The following is a 26,855-nucleotide window of genomic DNA, read 5'->3' on the forward strand; positions in this document are numbered from 1 at the left end:
ACAAATTATTAACAGTCTCTGAAGAGATGCAATAAATTCTGTTATTTATCGTAGTAAATAAGGATGTTTGAGTTAATGAAGTTTTCTACTTAGTACAAAGTTACTATGTGTAGAATTGTTATTTAAACGAATTTAGAATATTAAAAAAATACATTATACAAAACTACATTGAACTAATTTAATTTAACTCAACCTGTAAATGTTTGTTTAGAGCTGGCTGTATCCTGATAACTGGAGGAATGTGGAAGAACCATTTCACACTGGGCCTACTTTCAAGGAACTTTTACTGAATCAGGAGTATTTAATACAGAATTTACATATTAAAAATGACATATTTTATAATCAAGGGCCGTAGAAGGAAGAAATTCACATGAAACAATAGAATCATACATAAGGTCTTAAGCCTAAGCCTTAGGCAAGGCTTCTTAAAAGGACAGGATTTGTGGACCTTGAAACATACATGAGATTAAGACAGGTCAAGAGTAGCCAGAGAGAACATTCTAAGAGTGTGTGCATGTGTGTATGTGCACACACATGCACGTACACAGACACTTCTGTGATGTAGAACTAGGAACAAGCAGGGAGAAGGGCAAAAACCATGAGCAAAGCTCTGCAAATGTAACAAAACTGCTAATGTTACTAGCAGCAATAACAAACAAATCAGCTTCTTTGAGAGCTGAAGCAGAAGAATCCAGGACCTTACAGGCAAGAGGTGTTGAGCCTTGATCTGGAAAGCCGAACCCAGTAACTGAATATTCTTGAGCAGCGTGCAGTGTATAATTTTCTATGACTAAGAATGTATTTCAAGACCTTTCTCTCCCTCAGGGCCATCTTTACTTTGAATTTGTGATTCTTACATTTTCTAAAAATTATTCCATTCATTCTTTAAAATGTTCTGTCTTAATGCCCTGAGTCATTTTTCTTGCATTTAATTGTTCTCTCTCCCATTTTGCTGATGGATTGGGCTTTCTGTCTGTGTTTCTGTCTTGGCAGGGCCGTGACAAATGCTTCCCAAGCTAAAGTCCCTATGTCTACTGCTGGTCAGACCAGTCGAGGGGTGACTATGGTCAGTCCTTCCACTGCAGGAGGGCCTGCCCAGAAGCTCCAGGGAAATGGTATGGCTGGGAGTCCCAGTGTTGTCCCCACAGCCGTTGTGTCAGCCGCTCATATCCAGACAAGTCCTCAGGCCAAGGTCTTGTTGCACATGACTGGGCAGATGACAGTCAACCAGGCCCGTAATGCTGTGAGGACAGGTAAGGAGGAGACCATACTGAAAAGTATCAGGAAGAGGGTTGCTTGCCTAGTACCAGATCCCTTATAACAGATGTTGAGAAGAGCAGATGTAATGTTAAAGTCATGAATAACATTAGGAATTAGAAGCAGGCACAGTCTAGTCAGTGGCACACTTCACATCTGCTTATTTTGGCTAAGCCTGTCCCCCACATGAATTCAAGCCTGATCTACAGATTGAAAATCTGAAAGAAATTAGGCTGATCCTGAGACTGTCAATAAGACTTGGAAATATGGCTTCTGCATTCAAGACCATACGAGCTCAAATCTCCCTGATGCCAGCCGCGTGACCACTGCATCATACTCCATGAACTAGTGTGCTGATGATTTCTGATGAACCTAATTCCAAGTTTGTTTTAAACCCAATGGGATCTTAAATACTTTTCTTCTTCTTATAGCACTGAAAACCTACCAAGAGTCTTGGGTAACGGTGATAGGGTAAACTTGTAAATTCTGTCAGAAAAACCAAAAGATGGAAGATGATTAATAAGAAAAGGAAGAATAATTTTATTTACTTGTTTGTTTGTTTGTTTGAAGAAAATGGAGAATAATTTTCAAAAGGCCTGGAGGCCAACCTAATCTGACACTGTAGAGTATCATCAAAGACCGGCTGTGTCCATAAATCTGTGGAAAGACTTTTTAACTGAACAGCCTGGGGTTATCGCTAAGCTTCCAGGCTCTCAGTGGACTCAAGGGCTGATCTGGAAGGAAAACAGTGTCTAAGGACCCAGCTAAGATTAAGTGCTTTTAAACCACTGTGCATCCATTACTTCTTATAAAAGTGCAATAGCAACCTTTCATTATGGTCTGACGCAGTGAAATGACTCATGGTTTGGTGAGTAGCATTTATTAGAAGGTCAAATTTTGCTGTTTTCTCTCCCATCACTACTAGTTGCAGCACATAACCAAGAACGCCCTACAGCAGCGGTGACGCCCATCCAGGTACAGAACACTGCCTGCCTGGGCCCTGCATCTGTGGGCCTGCCTCATCATCCCTTGGCCTCCCCACAACTTCCACCTCCAATGGCAGGCCCTGCCACCCACGTAGCTGCCATCAATATGGGTCGAGTCAATGCCCCCCTGGCTTGTGCTGCAACTGCTTCACTGACCTCTCCGAGCATCACCACCGCCTCTCTGGAGACTGAGCCCAGTGGTCGGACAGTGACCATTCTTCCTGGACTTCCCACCTCTCCTGACAGCGCATCATTGACTTGTGGGAACAGTTCAGCAACCAAGCCAGATAAAGATAGTAAAGTAAGACCAACGTCCTGTTCCCCTGCTTATGTTGTGTCCCATCCTAACTAATGAAAGGACTCGTTGTTGAACAATGAGTCCTTCAAGTGCTCACCATGTGTGAGACACTGCGCCCGTTGCTAGATTCATGTTTCTCTGCGTTGAAACACCTACTAAGTTGCAAGCCTAATATTGGATGTTTAGGGAGACCACAGTGAATAAGACTAAGTCACTTTTGTGCAGTTTACATCTTATGGAGGAGTTTCCTTTCTCCTTTAGTTACTCATTCTTTCATCATTGTGCTGTCCTTAATTCTTCCTGTTCAGTCAGTTCTGCAAAAAAGTATTTAATATACAAAGCAGTTGAAATCATTGATCAAAAAATGTTATTTGTGGATTTATTTTTCCTACAGCATATTAGATTATAATCAGCATGGATAGTTTTTCTCTTGACGTGAAATAAGGGTGAAAAGCTATTTTCTAAATCCATAGATGTTTAAAAAAGCTCTCATTTGGGGCTGAATTTCAAAGAAAATATAAATGGAAAGCTGTGTTTGAAAGAGTAACCTATGGTTGGGTTTGGAGACAGGTGGTTGGAGGCAAAGGAAATTGATGGTGATTGAATGTGAACAGAAAATGTAAGAGGGATAACAAAGTCTGGATAATTGTACTATAATCAGATGAAGTGACAACCTGAGGAAAATATTGTATTTTCTTCAGTATTTCATGCATTTTCTCCTAAAGCTCTAGCCAGGTTCTGGGAAGCTCTAGGCTAATCATAAACTCTGAGCCACCTGGTTCAGTGGTATTGTATGTCACTCTATTTAAATGGTTAGGTAAGCCTGTAAATAGGAGTTTATAAGGAAATAAACTTTACAGCCTACTAAAAAGTTAATATTTAATTGTTAGGTTAACATGAACGTTTTTGAAAAAGATTGGTATCTGTTCAGTGTTTATAATTAACTACATTAAACTTGTACTCAAGCTGACATGTTCAACTTTGTCAAGATCTTTAAAGAATTGTTTTGTACTTTAGAATTTAAGGTTTTAGGACAGTGTGTCTCAGGGCCCTTGTCACTAACAGACTCTTCAGCTTCTTCCCTCCCAGGAAAGAATTCATTAAATCTGAGGCTTGAAAGGGACCTGTGCCAGAGAGAATAATGGCTCCCCAAAGACGTCCATAACTTAATCCCTGAATTTTGAGAATGTGTTTTCTTTTGTGGCAAATGGGATTTTATACATATGATTAAATTAAAGGTTTAATTGAGATGAGGGGATTATTCTACATTATCTGGGTGAACCCCATAAAATCACATGGATCTTACTGAAAGGGAGGCAGGGGGATCAGGTCCAGAAGAAATGTGGCATCAGAAGCAGAGATCAGTGATTCAGGGAGGGAGCCACAAGCCAAAAAATGCAAGAAGCTTCTAGAATCTGGAAAAGGCAAGGAAACAGATTCTTCAGTAGGGCTTCTGTAAGGGATGCAGCCCTGCTGACACCTTAATTTTAAGACTTGATTTTTACCACAAAGTTTATGGTAATTCGTTATAGCAGCAACTAATACAGGACCTAATGGGCTATTCTGCTGAGTTCCTATCCTTGACAAATGGCCACTGGTCTCTGTTTGGACACCTTATTTGACCTTGAGTATCCTAGCTCCAAAGTGTGCCATGCCATTCTCTTTATTTTGAGGAGCTACATAGAAAGTATTGATCTCCTTTCTATATGATGCCTTGACTTATTTAAGAATTATCTTATTTTTTTAAGGCTACATTCCTGAAGTTTTTGTCACTGTTACTTATGTCACAGATTATAAATTTTCCTTCCTAAATCTACTACCTCATTTAGTGTTCTGGATCCACCAGGGAGAATTCTCCTGGTTGATATAAAATCAATAATTCCATAATTAACATGATTCAAGTGTCATTTAGTCTATACTCCTCCATCATGTCTATAAGGATATCATGGGAGAACTTATGAGATGCCTGTCAAAATCCAGAGGTCTTTTGCATTCTCCCATCCAAACTATTCCCTAGTCTCCCCATCATTTCAGCTGTTACTCATGTTAGCAAGGGTCTCCTAGAGGAGTCTCTTCCTCAGTGTCAGAGACTTCCTCAGGAGTCTCTTCCTCAGTGTTCCTTTCATTTAATACACTGTTCTAGAATTTTCCAGACAGTCAGCAAAGAACATTGTTGTATTCTTTTTGAAAATTAGGATTACACATGCCCTTCTTGACCTTTTGAGTTGACCTGATCTCAGGCTCATCAGTCAAAGATTATTTGCATTTTATGAAAAGAACAGTTGCATTTCAGCTGTGAATTTTCTCTGTATGCTGGGGTGATTCATCCTGGCACATAATTATTAAATCTCTAAACCCCAATATCTATACTCATTTCCCTCCTGTCAGCATTTGTTCTTTCTAGTCTGAAGATTATCCTTCTCTTTCTTCATACCTTCTGAGAACCACCATCCATCTCAAACAGCAGGTCTATATTTTTCCTGTTCTTGTTTCAAACATAACTTTAAGGTTATCCATCCCCCCCCCTTTTTTTCAAGTTTAAGCTGTTATGGGCCATGATATGTTCTTTCTTATGGTCACTTCTCTTCATCTTTTTGTACTGAGTCCTTTAAAAATTTGAGCCCATTAGTCTGCTCTCTGGGAGATCACACTAGTGCCTTTAGATGTCTCCACATTTTCATCTGCTCAGATAATTTACAGTTGTATGGTTAGAATATCATTCTGGAGAGCCCGCCCATTGCTCTTGAAGTATCTTTCCTTTTGAGTTTCAGGTCATGCATATATTTTCTCTGAACTTTTAAAATCAGTTCTTTTAAACTTTAGAGTTCAAATCTGACTGTAGCCAACTTCTCTTTGGGTGCTTACTTCGAAGTTTTCAATATTTCTGTCCACCATCTGAACCACTCCACTCCCTACCTGGTCTCTACTCTTCCCCCAGTTGATCAGAATTAGATCCAATGTGAGATTAAATTATGAACAATTCAAGAAAAATGTCTATCAGAGATTCTAAGTTTATAGAGATCCTAGTTTTTGTTGAGACTTCCAACAACTATCTAGATATTTGACAATTCCCTTGTTATCTCCATCTTCTTTCATCATTTTGTGATCAGCATCATCCATTTACTTAAACTCTTTAGATAGTGTGTGGTATATCTGCCAAACGATAGCTTGTCGATTTCCCTGTCCTTTTCTCTATGTGTAAATCATCTGCAGTGAGCTACCTACCACTGATGTTCCACAGAGACATACAACTTTTTGATGTGCACACAGGACTATTGCAGCCCCTCTCCTAACTGAGTTATTCCTTTTGAACAGTATTTTATTTGGAATTCTTATCTCACAAAGTCTCAGAAGTGTGATTTTGTCCTTGACTTAAAAAAAAAAGTGTTTTTTCCCCCCTCTGGCTCATTTTTGTCTGGTAACTGCATTCTGTGGTTTGATAAATAAGCATCTGAAACTATTTCCAAACATCATCTCAGTTACTTCTTGTTTGAAATCCTGGGCCTTTCTGTCATTGTTATTCTTCTTTCTATGAGATCCCCTATGTCTTCTACAGTTATCAGTTTAACAGCTTTATCTGAACATTTTTCTAACTTCATATTCAGTTTAAAGGCTTCATTTTTTGAGTAGCTAGTCTCCAGGCAGATGTGTTTCCCGATCCTTATGAGATGCTCATGTGTATGTATGTATACATGCACACACACACAATGTTTTATTGTGTTTTCTTACTATAAAATTGTTAAAAAATACATATTTATTTAAAAGTGAGAGAAAGTCTAAATATCCAAATAGAAGACCTAAGTATGATCTAGGATTTCAAAGGTGGCCATTAATACTATGGTGTATATATGCTTTTCTCCCCCTCATATACCAAAATACAGTAAATATTATTTTGGTACATTAAGCTTCTATCCAGAAAATAAAATCTTTTTTTCCAGCACCAATTATTGGTTGTTCTTATATTCTCTAAGTTTTGTTAGAAAATATACTGACACATACTAAAAATTCTAAGAGTTTGAGTAAAAACATATTCAAATCAGGCAGCACCCACTCTATCAAGGAACCAGGGGCAAAAATTATGTAAAGGACACACAAAGCAGAGCAAGGAAATTATTTGACTGGCTGTAATTTAAGTGGTTGCCTTATTTGGGGAAAGCCCAGTTGGCTGTTTGTGATTGGTTGTCCTTATAGGTTTTGATGTCCTTATAGGTTTTGAGGTGTTTACAGGCTTAGGGTTTGGTTTGCTAAGGGAGCTGCTAGGGCTTTAGAATCACCTCAGTCCTCATGGCCTCTAATTAAATCTCTAATGGTTTAATTAATTTTACAGTTTTAACCATCACATAGTAAAAGAGAAGAAACCATCTCTGAGGCACCACTTTATACCCCCACATGCTTCCATTTCCTTCCCCTACCTTCATAGTATAAGTTTTCCCTGACATATTCATTTATTTCCTTTACCAATTAGCAGAAGTAGGTATTGGTTCTCATGCCCTTTCCCATATTCTGGATTTGTTCCTAAGAGATGACATTTCTACATGCGGGCCACAAAAAGGTCAACATTTAGTACCACAAACATCCCACCCCCAGAGTCCTACTGACTCCTTTCCTTAAGGAGCCAAGCACAGGTCTTCAAACAATTCACTGTTTGAGGACCTTTGCTCTTATTCTTGGTTTTTTTAAGCAGAGGGTCCATCCAGTTTTTATTTTAATTTTTATTAAGTTTTTTTATTTTGCGAGCAAGAGAGGGGGAGAGGGAGAATCCTAAGCAGGATCTGCGCTGCCAGCGCAGAGCCTGAGGCAGTCTCCATCTCAGGAAGAGAGATCATGACCTGAGGTGAAATCAAGAGTTGGACACTTAACCAGTTGAGCCACCTAGGCATCCCCATCTAGTTTTTCAGTAGCCATTTTTGGGGCATCTGGCTGGTTCAGTGAGAGGAGCATGTGACTCTTGATCTCAGGATTATAAGTTGGAGCCCCATGTTGGGTATAGAGATTACTTAAAAATAAAATCTTAAAAAAATAATAAATAAATAAATAAATAAATAAATACCTGTTTTCTTCTGTTCTGAACACTGTCCTAAAGTCCCTACTGATCACTTTCTTTGCTCACATGATTTTCCTTCCTCCCAGTTCTTTTTCAACGTTTATTTATTTTTGGGACAGAGAGAGACAGAGCATGAACGGGGGAGGGGCAGAGAGAGAGGGAGACACAGAATCGGAAGCAGGCTCCAGGCTCTGAGCCATCAGCCCAGAGCCCGACGCGGGGCTCGAACTCACGGACTGCGAGATTGTGACCTGACTGAAGTAGGACGCTTAACCGACTGCGCCACCCAGGCGCCCCCCTTCCTCTCAGTTCTTATTTCACTGTCCAAACCAAGTTGGTCTGTGAGCTTTGCCATTTCATTTTCTCACAGAGAAGTTATTGTCCATGTTAAGTGATCGGAGTCACATTCCTGCCCGTGCCAGCAGCTGGGATCCAGACCAGCTGTGGACAGTGCAGATGTGCACACAGTTTCAGAGTGACTCTTAGGTAGTACAACCCGTAAGCAAACATATCTTCTCTTATCACTCCATGGAGTAGATGTGCTTCTAGAGTTGTTGCCTGTGCCGAACTCTCAGAAGAGAAGAGCAAAGGCCGGGTTATCCGACTTCCACCCCTTACTAGCAGTATGATTGTAGGCAAGCGTAGAGAATAATGGCAATGGGAATACTACTGATTCCTGTCACATCAGGTGAGTGTGAGGAATAAATGGGGAAATCTTTATAAAAGCATTTAACAAGATTCTTGAACCCAGTGGTGTTTGATCATCAGATTTCACATGGCCTTTCCCCATCTCCATTCACTTCTTTCTTATTTTTTTTTTAATTTTTTTTTCAATGTTTATTTATTTTTAAGACAGAGAGAGACAGTATGAACGGGGAAGGGGCAGAGAGAGAGGGAGACACAGAATCGGAAGCAGGCTCCAGGCTCTGAGCCATCAGCCCAGAGCCTGACGTGGGGCTCGAACTCACGGACCGCGAGATCGTGACCTGGCTGAAGTCGGACGCTTAACCGACAGCGCCACCCAGGCGCCCCTCTTTCTTATTTTTTTAATGTTTATTTATTTTTGAGAGAGAGAGAGAGAGAGAGAGAGAGAGAGAGAGACAGAGTGTGAGTGGGGGAGGGGCAGAGAGAGAGGGAGACACAGAATCTGAAGCAGGCTCCAGACTCCGAGCTTCCAGCACAGAGCCCGATGCGGGGCTTGAACTCACAAACTGCGAGATCATGACCTGAGCTGGAGTCGGACGCTTAACCGACTGAGCCACCTAGGCGCCCCACCATTCACTTCTTTAAAGAAGCCTTTCCTGGGTGCCTGGCTGGCTCAGTCGGTACTGCAAGTGACTTGATCTCAGGGTTTTGAGTTCAAGCCCCATGTTGGGTGTGGTACCTACTTAAAAAATAATAATAATTTGAAAATAAAAATTAAAAAAATTTAAAAGCCCTTCCTGAGCTCCCTGTCTCAGCACCCCTGGTCATTCACTCTCCTCTTACCCTGCTTTATTTTTCTGCAGAGCACCTGTTTTATAGCCATGTCTATGTCTCTGCTAGAGAATGTGAACCCCTTATTGTCTTATTCACTCTTGTATTCCCAGAACCTCACGCGTTGTTGGTTCATATTTGACATTCAGTTAATATTTGTTGAAAGAGTGAGTGATTATTATTAGACAATCATATGAATTAAGCTTTGGAGATGCCTTATCTAAGAATAGTGACTGATTGTTGGGAATATGACTGTAGATATTTGATGACAGTGTCCCGGAAGAGTATTTATCTTTTGCTTCTTTCTTTGTACATCTGAAGGCAAGGAGAGGAATAAAGAAGATTCAGTGGGTAGAATGTTTTCAGCTTCGTGAGTTGCTCAAATCAAATTTATTTTTGCTTGAGAAGGAGAACTCGAGGTTTCCCATTTTGTATTCATCCTCCATGATATGACTAATGGAAAGCTATTTAGTGATGTTCAGAAATTATTTTTACGTGTAGAAATTACTCTTTCTCATCATCTGGCAATTATTTTCTGAACCAAATAGTTGATCTTCTGAAGAGAAGATTATGGGTATAAAAACATTATTCCACCTAGGAATAATTTCTTGAAAAACCCACAGGAGAAGAATTATTAAGGTTCATGTTCAAAGATATGTCCCTTTTTCATGCATGTTAACACTACATTTGAAAAATTGCTGAAGTGTAGTCCTTATTAATTCATCTATAATTTTCATTTCTGCTGTTGGATTCTGAATAAAACAAAGGCACCCTTAGATGATAAGTGTCTGTGTTTGCAGAATTATCTCTCTCCAGCAGCACACTGTTCTGCTAACATAGAAAACATGAAAATATGGTATTAAAAGCACACTTGGGTGGAACTAGGGCAGCATCTTTTCCTTGTTAGTACCCCCACCCCGTACCCCCACACCCTGTCACAACACCTAATCCTTTGCCTTCTGCTCAGTGGGTAGTCGGCATCAGCTGATGATGATAACATATCTCTTAGAAGTCATTAAAGCAAGCTGTATTTAATGTGTTTAATCATTTTAGATGAACCAAGTCATCTTTCTTCTTAATCACTTTAGAGGCTGTTCCCTGAGCGCCATTCAGTTAACTGAATTTTTCTGAGTGCCCAGAACTGAGCTTTTAAGAAACATCTGTAGCTGTGGCTTGCTGAGATTGTAATTTACCGCTGGACTTGATGTTCTCAGTGGATCTGTGGGGGTCCAGGGATTAGAGCGTGCTTTCTTCCATCATGGCAGGAATAGCTGGAAGTTGTGGCTGACTGCCCCCATAGAAGTGTAGACGTTATTTTTTCTCAGCTCATTTCTCGGCCCTCCAGACCTCAGGCTCCCTTAAAGAAGTATAGCTGTGGCTTTGGCAGGTGTTTGTTCGGCCCACTTCACCGCACATTGTATGATTTGAGAATTACAAAATGTCCTCTCTTATTCTTTGAGCCCTGGGACTCACTAAATCATCTCCCTTCCTCCCCCATCTCAGTCTCTTTCAGTCTTGGCCTCTTGGCTCAATAGATGCATCTTTGCATTAGGTACTGGGTGGATGGGGTCCAGGCATCAAGCAGGTAGTCCAAGTTTATAGGGTCGTTTATTGGAATGTATTAGTAGCCCCTTGGGAAATGAGAAGCTAAATAAATGAAGCAAAAACCTGCAAGGTGAGTTAAGGCCAGGCCTTGAAGAAAAATGCCAAAGACCCTTCCTCAGGCTGGGATGGGGAGAAGGGGGGTGTGGATCCAGTGTCTGGCTCTGCTCATCTGCAGCCTGCGTTGAGCTGTACAGAGATGACTTCAGCGCTCCCACCATCTTTCCCTGTCCCCCGTTTCCAACCCATGGGTTGGTTCATACTGTGAACAGTATTCTCTAAATGGGGCCTGCAGTTTCCTGGGATTCTTTTCCCCTGGAATGCTTTATCGTCATCTGGCTAAATCATTACTTTTGTCTCTTCCTTTTTCCTGCCGTTCTGTCTCTAATGGATCTGTGTTTTTATGGATTCAGACCCTTTTCCCCAAGGGATTTTTATGGAGTATGAACTAACTCATATTCTCAAGAAAAATTCCTCAGGGTTCTATCTCCATGTGGGCCCCTCAATTCTATTTCTCTATTAGTGGACCTTAGTGATTCCAGATTGCCTATAGTTTTCTGAAGAATTATTTCCCTCTGAAATGTTTCCATTCAGATGACTTGGTGATGTCATTGACATCTTAGTAAAACAACGTGAAATGATTGTTGTCTATGCTTGGTTGTCAGAAAGAACATTGACACAGGGTTTGGAAATGAAGAAAACCTAGCTCTAGCTCTGGTTTTCCTAGAAGTCCAAGGAACAAGAGTGTCAAAAGAGACAAGAGATTCTAGAGATGGTTTTTGTGGAGAAAGATGCTGGGGAAAAAATTTTTTCCTACTTTTGCTTGCAAAGAGACATAAAAATGTTTTTGATTATACTGCAGCTTTATTTAAAATTTTGTGGAGTTGTTTTGGCTTTCTAATCCAAGATATTCTTGCACAATAGAAATGGTTTGACTTCTGTCATTATTGGCTTATTAAACTTCCTCAAGGTGGTGACATCTGAGAACTGTTTAGTCCTTAACCCTGATCAAGACATTACTCTCCATAAATGATAAGAATCAAGTCTGTGGATGGAGAGTAAAATGCTCTATGGATGGAGAGTAATGTTTAGTTCAGCACATAAGAATTAGAGGTAGTATAGGCATAATCTCAAGAAATTAAATCCATAATCAGAAATTTCCATTTTGTCCTAAAATGTCTACTTCTGTCTTCACCAAGCCAGAGATGTGACTTGGTGAGTTTTTTTTCCTTTACTTTTTTATCTACTTCTTCTGCCTCAGTAGAAGATGAACAGTGGATGTCATACAAGCACAAACATGCAGGCAGAAAGGGAGAGGAAAGACAACCAAATGTCAGGTTAACATCATACAGGAAGGAATTGGGAGCTAGATCATAAATAACCAAATATCCATAGAAATGAATCTTAAAAGACCAAACCAGTGGCACCTGGCTGGCTCAGTCAGTAGAGCATGAGTCTCCCCATCTCAGGGTTGTGAGGTAGAGCCTCACCGTTGGGTGTAGAAATTACTTAAAAATACAAATCTTAAAAAAAAAAAATCAAACCAAAAATAGAGAACTAGCACCCTATCGATTACAATAACAACAGTACCATCCATCTCTAATTAATGTACTTTTTTTTTTCCTAGAAAGAGAAAAAGGGTTTGTTGAAGTTGCTTTCTGGCGCGTCCACTAAACGTAAGCCCCGAGCATCTCCACCAGCCTCACCCACCCTGGAAGTGGAGCTGGGTGGCGGGGAGTTGCCTCTGCAGGGAGCAGTGGGACCTGAGCTGCCTCTAGGGGGCGCCCACGGCAGGGCCGGCTCCTGCCCTGCCGATGGGGACTGCCCGGCCCCCGCTGTGGCCGTGGCTGCTGCTGTGGCCCAGGACGCTCTTCATCGGAAGACTAGCTCCCTGGACTCCGCTGTACCCATCGCTCCACCTCCTCGTCAGCCATGTTCATCCCTGGGCCCTGTCATGAATGAGTCTAGGCCTGTGGTTTGTGAGAGGTGAGTTCACTGTCGTTCCCGGAGAAACGAAGAAATGCAAACAAGCTTTGTGCTGGAATATTTATTCCAACGTGAGGATACTTTTCCACATCCTCCAAATTCGTTTTAACTGAATTTGTAGTAACAGGCAAGCACTGGCCGCCTTGTACCATTTGCTGTGCTCCTTACATGGGTTAGGCCTCCAGCCCTCTTTTTGTTTATTTTCTCCAGACATCCCCTCCAGAATTGTAACCAGATGAAATGTGTTAATCCCTGGAACTTGGTTCGCATCTACTTCCTTCTTGCTTCTCTTCTATCGCCAGCTTTTGCTCCCTCCTTTCATCCTTTGCCTTTTTTATTAAACATTTACATAAGTACCTGCTGGTTGTAAAGCAGCTGGAGAATTCTGCCAACCAAGAGAATTCTCTTTTTATTCTTCCTGAGCTAGGAGAGTATGCCTAAATTCTGAGAGACCTGACTCCCCCTCCTGACACTGAGTTGGTTGGGTTCCACTCGGAATGAGGGGCCTTGTGTTACTGATTCTGGCCTTGAATCATGATTACACATGGGAGTAGTTCTGTTTGATACAACCAGTGGGGTTCTAGGAATATGTTAGGAGAAACTATATATTTAGCAAGACAACTATCTGCTAGGATTATATGAATTAGAAATGAAGCACCGGTGGTTGGCCAGGAAAACATCATGAAGCACACTAAAATAGTGGACTGTTTTCACATAATGCATAAATATATAAACATTTGTTTTTAAAAGTGCCATCTGTTTTATTGTTTCTATGAGCTTTATTGCTCCTGTACCTGCATTTTATAAATCAAATTTCTGATTTGTGGAGGTGTTGCAGTGTAGGTCTCATTTTCAGTTACTGATTTGAAGTCTTACTATAAACTGTTACACATTCCAATGACTTAAATTTACAAATCTGTATTTCAGATGGACATCTGTACCCACAAAATTTGAGGCCTTCATTCGTATAATTTGAATTATCAAAAAATAAGCTGGACAAGAAGAAACTTTAAACAGCCTACGTGCACTAAGTACAAAGTACACAATTTATTATATATTTTCATAGTGAGGTGAAATAGCTTTACATAGGTCTAATCCTTATAAAACCAGTTTTGAAATGAGACAGTACTCTGAAAAGTGTTCCTCCCCCACAAATAAAATCATTCTATCTTTCCCCCTCATCTGTTGTGCTCTTAGTAAAGCTTTGAAATTTTGTCCTGCATTCACTTAATCCTTTATTCTGAGAGTCAGCCTTTTTTCCTGCAGTAATACTCCGCTTTCCAGGGATAGGGCTTCTGTCCCTGGAGTTAGTCCAGGGACTTGTTTACTTTCTTTTGGTCACAAAGGCTCCTTCTTTCGTCCCCACCCCCAGGCATCGATCTGCAGTTTTTCCTTCATACCCTGAGTCTCTCTCCTCTTTTCCCTGTCATTTGTGGTGTTTGTGTGACTGTTCTGAGCGATCGTTCATTTTGCCCAGCCTCTCCCTAGGCACTGGCTCTGGCACTGCTGCCTCCCTCCCCCATTATGCATTCCTTTTCAGTTGCCAGATGTCCTCAATCTCTGTGGCTTCTGCATTCCTGCCCTTTCCTCTTAGAGGAGCTCATTTCTAACAGCAGGCTCCTGCTGTTCAGTGCATCTGAAAGGGAGAAATCGCTAACGCAGACAGGTGATGGTGGTCCAGGGAGCCGGGGATGCACATCACATAGGGAACATGGAGAATTTAATGATGGAACAGATGGGCATGGGCACTCTGGAATTCTCTGGCAGGTTTTTCATATAACCATTTCCATTTTTACAAGTAGAAAAGGGGTCTTTGGAGAAGATTTCTGCTCAAGTTTATATTTTTATAATCCATATGTTCAACAGAATATTAAATATAATAGCCTGACCAACTTTTCACCACCCTGTTGCCTTCATACACTGATGGTGATGGTATTTATTTAACTTGTGTTCTTAGGTCCGACTGGCTATAAAAACAGTAGGAAAAAGGTGTGGAAACAGTATAGGAAAACATCCTATTATCCACTGGGAATGAAAGTTTTTGGTTAGTAGGAAACTACCAAGTATGCCGTTTAGGGATTACCTGTTTTGATATTTCAAAATTTTTAACACAATTAAAAGTACTTAGTACTAAAAATGGAGGGAAGATTAACTTTAACATCTCTATGATTCAGAAAGTATTTCAGGATCTTAGATTCCTTGATTCACAACCTAAATAGCAACAACTCCTGCTCTGGCAAAGTGCAGAAGCCTGGGGTTCTTCTGGTAGAATTTTTCCTGATAGAATTTCATAGAAGTAGTTCTCATTGTATTGTATTGGTGCCGTATGAGAGCAGAGTATAACGAGAACAAGCATAAAATTTCCCCTCAAACCATGGCTCTGTCCCACAAATCTAAAGTAAAAGAATGTGACTAGGGCAGCCCTTCAATGGGAAGAAGCATTCACGTGATACAAGGACTTAAGCAATCTCACAGTAAGAAGGGATGAACCTTGAGGTGTGTTGACGGCTGTGGTGTCAGCTGAGACAATTCTCTGAGGAACAAAAGGATTCTTTTGTGTTTGTTAGAGAGGCTGAGGAAAACAAGCAAGAAATGCTACATCCTGGAGGCAGAACATGTATAATTGATGACAGCAGAAATAACAGAACAGATATTTTTGACTCTATTTTAGATAATGGAGAAAAAATAATTAGGAAATTGCAAAGAGGAAGTAGAAATATTTCAGAAGGAATGGCAGTAAAAGAAAGTATATGTGACAGGCTTTTCTTTTTTTTTTCTACTAAAACAGCATAGACAGATAAGGGCTTAAGGAGACACGGCACATCATCTCTGTGTATTTTGAAGTTTAGGAATTAAACTGATAACCACATACCTATAAGCCCATCTCTTAAATTGGAAAAGAACCTGTGATCTTTGATCAGGGATTAAGCTAGAACACGTGGAAACACACAAATTGGATAGAGATAGATTTACAGAAAGTCAGTCGGGTTTCACCAGCATGATTAATTTGAGTCAGTGACAATGAACCCACCGGGTGAAGCAATGGACGTAATTTACTTGGACTTCAAGCAAAGCTACAAAGCGAGCTAGTATGGTTTTGCCAGTGAAATACTTAATTGGATATTAGATTGCTGTAGCAATTGGCAGAAAGCAGTGAAGGTTACTTACCCAGACTAGGGTGACGGATAGAGTGCCTCCCAGAGCCACAGGGGGTCCAATTTGGGCTGATACCAAGAGAGATTAGAAACAAACAAACAAAAAATGTATGAATTGCAGAGAATGCATGAGAGGCCAGAAAAATAAAGGAAATAGAAAATCTATACAAATGAAAGATTGCAAGTGCTCATTTAGGTGGAAGCTGGAACACTATAGCCTGAGGTGGGAAGATGGGCAGTGGGATGTGGATGGGGCTTCTTTGTATAGCAAGCCCGTTTCTTCAATTCTGGTGACTGTCACAGACAGTGAGGGTCACAAAGCTGCCAACAGGCAGAGACCCATTCGTGGCCAAGTCTGTGAGCCCTGCTATACACCTCACACTGTCCCCCGGGTCTCTGTTCAAAGGGATACTTTTACAACAGCCAAGTGACCACTCAGCTTTCCATGTTTTTTCATTTTTCTTTTTATTTTCCCCTACTCTTTCTATTATTTTTTATTCACTCATTTATTCATTCATTTTTTTTTAATGTTTATTTATTTTTGACAGAGAGAAAGAGAGAGCATGAGCGAGGGAGGGGCAGAGAGAGAGGGAGACACAGAATCTGAAGCAGGCTCCAGGCTCTGAGCTGTCAGCACAGAGCCTGACGTGGGGCTCGAACTCACAGACAGTGAGATCATGACCTGAGCCGAAGTCGGACGCTCAACTGACTGAGCCACCCAGGCGCCCCTATTCATTTATTTTTAAATTGTGGTAAAATATACATAAAGTTTACCATTTTTTAAGGTGAAATTCAGTGACATTAAGTACATTCACATTGTTGAATAACCATCACCACTGTGCATTTGCAAAAGTTTTGCGTTATTCCAAACTAAAACTCAGCGCCTGTTAAACAGTAAGTCCCCATTCCCTCTACTGGCAGCACATGGCAACCACCACTCTACTTTTCTGTCTCGGTGGGTTTGACTCTTCTGGGTGCCTCGTAGGTGGAATTGTATGGTATTTGTCCTATTGTGTGTGGCTTATTTCACTTAGCAGGATGTTCTCAAGGCCCACCCGTGTTGTAGCATTTGTCAAATTACATTCCTTTTAAGGAGCTTTGCATCTTTTTAAAAATAGTTTTCTATACATTGTGCCTTTTCTTTTGTCATTCAGCACACTTACTCAGAATTACCATGGGAAAAAAAAGAATCATCACGAATTATGCTAAGTGGTATGAGGCACGTAAAGTGAATTTACCATCTTCTCCCCCTCAAGCAGCGTATGGTCTGGGAAGATGAATGAGACAGGGATGCAGATGGTAACAGTGCAACGTAAACCGTGCTAAGTGCCGTAAGAAATGTACATGAGGCCTCTGGGACCTGAGCAAGCATGAAATTACTTCCAGCCACGGGCTAGACAAGATTTTGCAGGGGCAAACTAGAGCCAGGCTGTGGGAGGCTAATCAGGTGTGGATGGGCAGAGGCGTCATCACGGGGAGTTCCCAGTGGAAGAAACCACATGCACCAAGGAACGGAGAGGTAGAAGCCATATTTGGAGGGCACATTCAGGTGTAGAGGCATATTTGGCATACTCGTGGAGATAATAGCAGCAATAGGTAGAGAGATGAGGGTCAAATCATTGAGGGCTTTATATGCCAGGCTGAGGATTAACCTTCCTCACAGGCGTTGGAAGCCAGTTACGATTTTTGAGGGATAGATAACTACAAGCAGAGTTGCCAGTTAAGAAAATGGGTCTGTTGGATCTACGTAGAATGGAATGGAGGCAGGAAGAAATACAGGCAGGGAGGGCAGGTAGATTATTTGACCGGGTGAACGTCATGAGTTTGTCCACCAGGATGGCGGCAGTGACGATGAAGAGGAGTAGATGGGGTGCAGATTTTGAAAGTGGGATTATTAGCAGGTCCCATGGATGTCATGAGAGAGGGGTCTTTGATTCCTGAGGTTCAGAATTTCCCAAAAGCCCTACTCAGATAAGCATAATCCAAGCGAGGCGGAGGGTGGAGGAACAGATGTGAAGGGCTTCTGCAGCTGTGCCTTATATGTGTCTGTTGGTCTGTAAACATTCTGCTTTCCATGCCTGACATAGTTGGCCATTTGCGCCCAGAATCTGGCCTTAGGAGTCTATGTTAGAAATCTGTGTGCAAACTACAAGGCTCGAGGCCAGGATCCGAGCTGGAAGATTTCTAAGTAGAGTCTGTTACCGCGGCACCTGGTAGCCTTCATACATCAGGGCTGTGTCACACTTTCCATTATGCACAGGGTTTCTCATTCCACCCCCCAGAGGTTTATAACTTCGCAATGAAAATTTGCTCCCACTGGGAACTTGGCAGGAAGATTATGTTCTTAGCCCAGCAGCAGTTGTAGTTCAAAAAATTTTTTGACGAAAATTGGTTTAGTGCATTTTATAAAATGCAAATATTAATCTAATTCACTTCAAGTTTTTCAAGAACTATTTTTGTTCCATTTCACCTTTAAGGCATCTCCCAGAGAACCGATGGGGAATACATTTCATGAGAGATCTACTCTGAATATGATTTGAGTCACCTGTATGCCTTTTTTCAGAATTACAAAGCTTTGCTCAAATTTTAACTTCCCCCAAATGGCAACTTATTACATTGCTTTCCACGTGGATTTTTAACATGTTTGCATCAGACTTGAGAAATCTTTTCATCTGAAACCCTTCTTCAGATAAGTCTATAATGAAATTATTTGTACTGCTTTTAATGATATCAGATAAGAGATTCCAAAACCTAACTTTATCATTCTAAAGTGTCATGTCTCATTATCAGGCAGTTCTTTAGACTGTGGCCTGAGTCTGTTTCCTGGATAGAGGTGACCAGTGACTTCCTGGTCCATTCTTCACCTCCTTGAAGCACAGACCCCCACCTGCTATTGCCTGAGCCACGTGATCGCAATGGGAGCTTGCATTTTGGGTGTAAACTATGTAACAGAAACCACTTAAGAGCATCACATTCATAATCTTACTCCATTACATGGTAATACCTGTTTAAGTTACTACAACCTTTTCCTACAGATGAGGAAACTGAGGCTGAGAGAGCAGAGATAATTAGCCCAAAGTTAAACTGCTCTAAGTGACCTTTAAGTCTATGTCAGCCCCTAGACCCAAGCTTAGTGCACAGCACCTGTGTGGGCAGGGCTGTGCTTCCTCCCTCAGTTCATGCTTGATTGAACCCCGAACCTGGTGGGTTCAACATGTTAACTCATGTTTGAATTAAATGAACATTTCTTAGAAATAATAAGTCACCAAGGTGGCCCAGTCAGTTAAGCATCTGACTTTGGCTCAGGTCATGATCTCATGGTTCATGAGTTCAAGTCCCCCTTCGGGTGAGCCCTGCTTCTCTCTCTCTCCCTCTCTTTCTTTCCTTTCTCTCTCTGCCCCTCACTCATTCACTTGGGCCATCACTCTCTCTCTCAAAAACAAACAAGAAAGAAAGAAAGAAAGAAAAAGAAAGAAAGAAAAAGAAAGAAAGAAAGAAAGAAAGAAAGAAAGAAAGAAAGAAAGAAAGAAAATAAATTAGCCTCTATGCTATACTTTGTTTCAGGCCTTGGAGGATAATTTGGTTCATGTGCCCAGAGTAGCTCAGGAATTGTTTGGGGAAGCCATTTGACTTTTGCAGAGATGCTTTTTTTTATAGAGTAATAGTCTGGGGCTCTTGCTGTGGTCCTTCTTAATGAGAGTGGATTCTAGTTTTTATGAGAGGAGATTGATGAAGCTAGCAATCTTCTGAAAGGGCTAGTCTCTGATGGGTTTCATAGTTTAGGGGTAGTTCTATAGAATTTGTTATGACTATCATTATTTAAGCCATACCATTCTTTACTTACAGTCAAGAGTGGGTCTTGTGAGGCTCTGAACTTATTTTCTGACTTTAAGAACCAAACAAAAGTAGAAACTTAAAATCACCTTTATGATTGAATACTGCATAACAGCAAATGGAGAAAAATATATGTTCACATTTTTTTAGTTATCTGTTGCTATGTAACAAATTACCTCCAAAATTGAGTGGCCTAAAACAACAATAAACATTTATTTCCCCACAGCTTCTGTGGGCTGGGAACTTGGGAGTGGGTTTTCTGGGTGGTTCTGGCTTGGGATATTTCCTAAGGTTGCAATCCAGATATCAGCCTCAGCTGTAGTCCTGTAAAGGCTTGACCAGGGCTAGAGGAGTCCCTTCCAAGGTGGCTTCCTGACATCACTGTTGGCTAGTTGGGTTTTTAGAAAGAAACTTTGGTTACTCACCATGTTCTCCTCTCTATAGGGATGCTGAGTTTTCTCACAATGCGGCAGCTCATTTTCTTCAGAGATCCAAGAGAAACTAATGTAGAAGCTACAAGGCCTTTTATGACCTAGACTCAGAAATCACACAGTTACTTTCACAGTATTTTATTGGTCACACAGATCATCCCCATGCATTGTGGGGGAAGACTACACAAGAGTATGAATACCAGGAGGCAAGGGTCACTGGGGTCATCTTGGAGGTTGACTACCACATACCACCCTCCCTGCTTCCTCTGCCTTGGTTGGAAAAAGCAAGAGAGGAGTAAAGGAGTGAAGTAACGCTGGAAAAAATAAAAGAATATGGGGCTCAAAACCTCCAACTGGCTTTCATGGCAGCTAATCATAATTTTGCACAAGGAGACTAAGGAGAAAGGAAGAAGGAAGATAATATTAAACCAACAAGGCTTCTTGGGGTTTTAACTGATAATTATCCCTTTTCCTACTAATATCTGAGTTGAGAACCAATAAAGAAACAGACACAGTTGTCAGACAAATGGGTATCAGCCTCGTTACTGGTGGTGTTGGATTGAATTTGTGGTCATTGTCCTTCCCTCCTTGTCTAGACCGTAGGACAGCCTGCCTGAAGGAGAATTTGGGTATGTAAGGCAGATGAACTGCCTTAGAATTGCTGCCTCATCCATGTCAAGCCCCAAAGTAAGGGACACAGAGAGATGGACTTCCAGACTCACTTCTAGAAGGCAGGCCTGACCCCCTTGACCCTTGACCATTCCGTGCTTACAAGCAGAAGCAGAGCAGAATCCACTCAGCCTAGAGGCAGGGAGTTCAGAGAGGACTGAATCCATCTAGTCAACCACTTCTCCTAATCTCACCAATCAAATGAATTCATTCCTTTCTTCTTGGAGAAGAGGGAAGGACAGGGCATTTCCTCCTAGGAAACGGAATAAAATTTTCTGTATGGACAAGATACAAACAATGGAAAGGGACAAGAATAGCTTTTGCTGTACAGGTCACTCAGATAAACCAGTCTCATCGATAATGGACTGTTACACACATGTCAACTCTATTAAAATCAAGTCTCTACGAAGCAGAGAGTCGTATTTTGAGTTGTTTTACAGATGTTATAAACTTCTGTTATTTTCTATTCTGTTTATGTTTAATGCTCTGTAGACCAATAGTGTACCTTTTTTTTTTCACTACTTTGAGTGGCTTTAACTAAAATATATCTCTCTTTTCTAGGCACAGGGTGGTAGTTTCCTATCCTCCTCAGAGTGAGGCAGAACTTGAACTTAAAGAAGGAGATATCGTGTTTGTCCATAAAAAGCGAGAAGATGGCTGGTTCAAAGGCACGTTACAACGTAATGGGAAAACTGGCCTTTTCCCAGGAAGCTTTGTGGAAAACATCTGAAGAGACTAACATTGAGAAGGCTGAAGTCACATCACACAACAAAATAGCACAAAGCAATTTAATGGAAAGAGCACATTTTGGACTTCCAGATGGTCAGGAGATGAGCAGAGGATGGGTGTGTGACCCCAGTGCCCTCAGCACAGTTAGGCCAGCCAACAGTGTGAAGAAGGCGTGTGTATGGGTCTTAAAATTCTGGGTTCTGATGTGTAAGGTGTGCCTTGTACTGTCTGATTTGCTATACAGAGAAACCTTTTTAAAAAGATATATAGCTAAAATGGACAATTGTTTACAAGGCTTAACTAATTTATTTCCTTTTTTACACTTGAATTTTTCTTGTAATAGATAAATTCTTTGGATTATGATTTTAAGAAATTATTAATTTATGAAATAATAGCTAAGGAGAAGCTGGATTATCTCCTGTTGAGAGCAAGAGATTTTTTTTTTTTTCGACATAGAATGAATCCCCCTTTCTCCCCTCACCGGTGTTACTTTTTACTTCTTTAAGACAGAAATGCCAGTTCTCTAATTTGGTTTTCTTCTTTAGGAAACTAAAACCTGTAACTGAATCAATATCAATAAAGGCCTGGGGTAGGCAGACAGAAACAAGAGAAGAGAAGTTAGTGATTCCCTGTCTTTCTGGTTTGGTCAGGAATCACCCTTAAGACCTAGTCTTCAGTATAATTTTATGGGTTTTTAATTTCCCTAGAATGTAGCCAGTGAAGTGATAAGAATAAAGCACAACCTCAAACAAAAATGTATTCGGAAATGTATTTAGTTTTATAACAGAAGCAGCTGATTCATTGGTTGGAAATTGGGAAAATTGAAGTTGTACTCCTGTCTGAGAATGGCTATGAAATGTAATCGCCCATTTTACCCCAAGTGATCTGCATGCCCAGGACACAATAAAAACGTTTGTGAGATCGTGGTGGTAAGTGGTGCACTCGTGCTAAAGTCAAAGGCTATAAGAAACACTGTGAAAAGTTTACATTCATCCCTTGTGATTCTTTTCCCACCATCCTGCATGTGTTACTGGATTCCCACAGTAATAGGGACTGTGCATGGTGTGTATATTTCATTGCAATTTCCTGTTGAGGTTGGTTTGCGCTCAGAAGTGACCAATGCAGGAGGTGTAAAATAAACAGTATTCTTTTTGCTCCTGACCGAGGTCTCTGAGCGTACTCGCTCCCTCCCTGGCTAAGGAATCCATCAGCCATTAGACAAGTCATTAATGAAAATGTTCCTTTATGTCCTCCCAGCTGACGGATGTAAAGGATGAGCCGGGAGACTGCTCCTGTGACTGTTCTCTTGCAGCTCTGGGAGGCCTTTCACGAGTGAAAGTGCCCACACCTTACAACGGCGGCAGGATCCAGCTGAGCCCGTCTTTTTATATCCATTCTTTGATGTCATTGGCCTCTTCCCGTTACATTCCGGCACCAAGCGGTCATGGGTCTGGGTAGTCCTAAAATCAAAAGGAGGGAAGACATCCTGGTAGTGAATGAAATTGTTGCTACAGTTTTTTTGTGAAAAACAAATAAAAAACGCTTTTTCATTTTTTACTTTTAAGAATTACAACTGGGAAATAGAAACATGAACTGAAAAGTCTTCTTGCGATAGCAAGAGGTTTCATGGTCTTAAAAAGATATATCATGTGGTTGAAAATGAAATCATTCCTAAATTAACCTTTTTTTATATATATATATAAAACACTGTACATTATGTTCCTGTGTGTTGAATTTTTAAAAAAATACTTTACTTGGATATTCATGTAATATATAAAGGTTTGGTGAAATGAATTTTAGTTAGAAAAAAAGCTGACATCAGCTTTCATCTGTGTAAGTTGACACCAATGTGTCATAATATTCTTTATTTTGGGAAATTAGTGTATTTTATAAAAATTTTAAAAAGTAAAAAGACTACTACGCTTAAGATAATTTTTTACCTGTCTTTTCTCCATATTTTAAGCTATGTGATTGAAGTACCTCTGTTAATAGTTTCCTGGTATGAAGTTGGTTAAAATTTCATCTGTTAATAGATCACTTAGATAATATAATGTATGGGTTTTCTATTGGTTTTTTTGGAGACAGTAGGTGGAGATTTTGTAAGAAGGGCTTGTTACACAGCGATATGGTAATGATAAAATTACAATTTATCATTCTGCTTCGTGTTAATAATTTGAAGACTGGAGAAAAGGTTCAAGATTAAAATTTGATGGTCAACCGTTACATGTCCCTTGTGTTAATTCTTAAAATTTTTCTTTTTTCCCCTTTTTTTAACCTGAGACACATTTGATATATAATTTCATTTCATAAAAATTATTTCCATGTACCTCCAACAGAAGATGTCTACAATAATCAATTCAGTGGTTATGAAGCATTTTACCTCTCCAACTAGCAAACATTGTTTGGTTAGTTCCCCAAGAAGTTTAAAATCTTCTTAAAACAGCTTGTTGAGGGACGCCTGGATGGTGGTCTGTTAAGCGTCTTGATTTTGGCTCAGGTCATGATCTCACAGTTGTCGGTTGTGAGATCCAGACCTACATCAGGCTCTGCATTGACAGTGCAGAGCCTCTCCTTGAGAGTCTCTCTCATTCTCTCTCTCTCTCTGCCCCTTTCCTGCTCACACACACTCTCTCTCAAAATAAATAAATAAATAAAATAATAAATAAATAAATATTTATAAATAAATAAATTTTAAAAATAAATAAATAATTAATTAAAAAACAAAGTAGCTTGTGGAGATTTACCAGGGAGTATATAATCTGCTCCCCTCTCCCCCTTCATGGTACTAAAATCTCTGGTGACTACTAGAAGATACATCTTAGCCATAGAAAGAGGTACTAGACCTATAACCAACTATATGATAACCAATAGGTCTCAGCAGAGCTTGGGAACATCATCTTTAGACTTCATGACTTTAATGGAATGCCAGCAAGTTGTAAGTTTAAAGAGACTGTGTTGGTCATGTTAAAAAAATATTTTCCTCACCTAACTTAGTTATTATCAAATTACTTAACAGAATTAAAATCAGGAATTCCAGTTTGTATCATAGCTTTGCTAAATCTACCTTTGTAACCACCTGAGCAAGTCAATTATTACTTAGTGTCCTCCTGTGACTGCCCTCTCTGCCACATTGAGTGAAGGCGAGGAGCAAAGGAGACTATGCCACTGTTTTGAAAAGTGCTATTGTAATAAACGGCAGCATTTTCATCTCTGGTTTCAAATATTTCATCTCATTCTCTTGGAGTACATGCATATAATGCCTTTACTGTGTCTAATTAGATTTAGAAGGAGCAAATTAAGGTGATGTTTCCAGCTGTTATGCATTTAACTTTCTGTTCCTGATGAGAATAGGACAATTTTCATACCTGTAGAAGTTCAGAATATTTCAATCCAGAGCTCTAAGCAACATTAGAATTCAAGTTTGGAAAATGCTTTTAATAGATGTTAGGCTAAGTTGTTGTGTGTATCCATGTGAATTTTAGAAAATTAACTAGAATCGGGATGCCTGGATGGCACAGTCGGTTAAGCATCTGACTCCTGATCTCAGCCCAGGTCATGATCTCATAGTTCATGAGTTCAAGCCCCGCATCAAGCTCTGTGCTGATGGCATAGAGCTTGCTTGGGATTTTGTCTCTCCTTTTCTCTGCCCCTGCCCTGCTTGTCCTCTCTCTCTCTCTCTCTCTCTCTCAACATGAATAAATAAATTTAAAGTTACCTGAAACCAATTAAATTATGCCCTTATCGAGGTAGCATCCTATTGAAACTATTCCTTTCCGAGAAAAAGAATTTGCCAAGCTACCACAGTAATGGAGAGAATATTTACAAAAGAGATTGGCCAATGTCAAGGCTTAGAAGGCCTTGCCCTTCACTAACTCCTGTGAACTGCAGGCTATAATGGGATATGCTCCAGTGTATATGGATGTTTCTAATGGGACTTTGCTCTATTCCCGGGAGTAATTATCATCAGAGACAGTAAGCTGTTGGAGTGGTAACCAGCCAATGTGAACTGTGACAGTTTTAAAAGACTCTCTCTCTGATTTACAAATGAATGTTTCTTTTATTTCTTTCGTGTTTCCTATTAATAACTTTCTGGCTTGGCTACTTCAATTTCCATTTTGAAAACACCACCTTGGTCTCATTCAGGGCAAATTCTTACTGCATTGCAGTCATCCAGACATTCAATAATCATGTTGAAGGGACCTGCGATTCACATTAATCTTTGAGCCATCATTCAATACTATTATTATATGGTAAGACTACTTTAGTGATACTGTTAAGTCTCCAAAGACAACAAAACTATCCCTATCAGTAATCAGTGAGCCAGATGTCACTGCTATTGCTTCCAACTTAAATAAGAAATTTGGTTCCAGAAGGCTTTGACCTTGAGTTGAATCTTTCAAGGTCTGAATCCTTGTAAAAGTACTAGAAAAAACCATCAGACATTTCAGAGTGAGAAGGCCTTCCTAAATATGACTCAAAAACCAGAAGCCATAAAAAAGGAAACATTGATACATTCAACTACAGAAAAGTATCTACACAAAAAGACACCGTAACCAAAGTCAAAAGGAAATAATAGACAAAAAAGTTACTTGTAACTCCTATAGCCAAAGTTTCCTTTATATATAAAAAGCTCCCACAAATCAATAAGAATAAGAACAAAAGCCCCAAAGTAAAATTGACCAAGGATTTGTGACAGAGACTGCCAATTACCTCCTAATGTTCATTTTTCTTTTTTTTTTAAGTTTTTTTTTTTTTAAATCTTTATTCATTTTTGAGAGAGAAAGAGCCAGAGCATGAGCGGGGGGAGGGGCAGAGAGAGAGAGGGAGACACAGAATCTGAAGCAGACTCCAGGTTCTGAGCTGTCAGCACAAAGCCCGATGCAAGGCTTGAACCCACAAACTGTGAGATCATGACCTGAGCTGAAGTCAGATGCTTAACCTACTGAGCCACCCAGGTGCCCCCCAATGTTCATTTTTCAGTTCTTCCTTATTAACTGATATCTGGGCAATGTACTCAATCAAAACCTACATTTCCAGTTTTTCGTGGATGCAGCCATGTGACTAAGTTGTTGAAATATAAGTTCAAGTGTTAAAGGAAACTTCTGGTAAGTTCCTAAAAGGGCACACACCCTTTGGCCATTTTGCTTTTCCTTCTTCCAGCCTGCAATGTAGAGTTGAAGGCTGGTACTCTAGCATCTGTTGAACCGTAAGTTTCAACTTTTAAGATAGAAGCCACATTTTATTTTATTTTATTTTTAATACAATTTATTGTCAAGGTGGCTAACATACAGTGTATACAGTGTGCTCTTGGTTTTCAGGGTAGATTCCCGTGATTCATCACTTACAGACAATACCCAGTGTGGAAGCCACACTTTAATGTGATAGAGG

At 40.3% G+C, this 26,855-nt stretch overlaps 1 protein-coding gene across 2 annotated transcripts in view; it reads left to right on the forward strand.

Annotated features, from left to right (window-relative positions):
- The window catches only part of SH3RF1 (SH3 domain containing ring finger 1), a 180,518-nt gene extending 156,828 nt beyond the window's left edge, over nucleotides 1–23,690 (forward strand). For both annotated transcript variants that reach the window (XM_043565841.1, XM_043565848.1), the window contains 4 exons: nucleotides 994–1,253; nucleotides 2,183–2,544; nucleotides 12,291–12,649; nucleotides 21,300–23,690. In XM_043565841.1, coding sequence (XP_043421776.1) covers nucleotides 994–1,253; nucleotides 2,183–2,544; nucleotides 12,291–12,649; nucleotides 21,300–21,468 — 1,150 coding nt within the window. In that variant the 3' untranslated portion in view covers nucleotides 21,469–23,690. The remainder of the gene's footprint in view (nucleotides 1–993; nucleotides 1,254–2,182; nucleotides 2,545–12,290; nucleotides 12,650–21,299) is intronic.
- Nucleotides 23,691–26,855: the final 3,165 nt, after the last annotated feature.

Source organism: Prionailurus bengalensis, chromosome B1 (genome assembly GCF_016509475.1).
Source record: "Prionailurus bengalensis isolate Pbe53 chromosome B1, Fcat_Pben_1.1_paternal_pri, whole genome shotgun sequence".
Classification (NCBI taxonomy): Eukaryota; Metazoa; Chordata; class Mammalia; order Carnivora; family Felidae; genus Prionailurus; species Prionailurus bengalensis.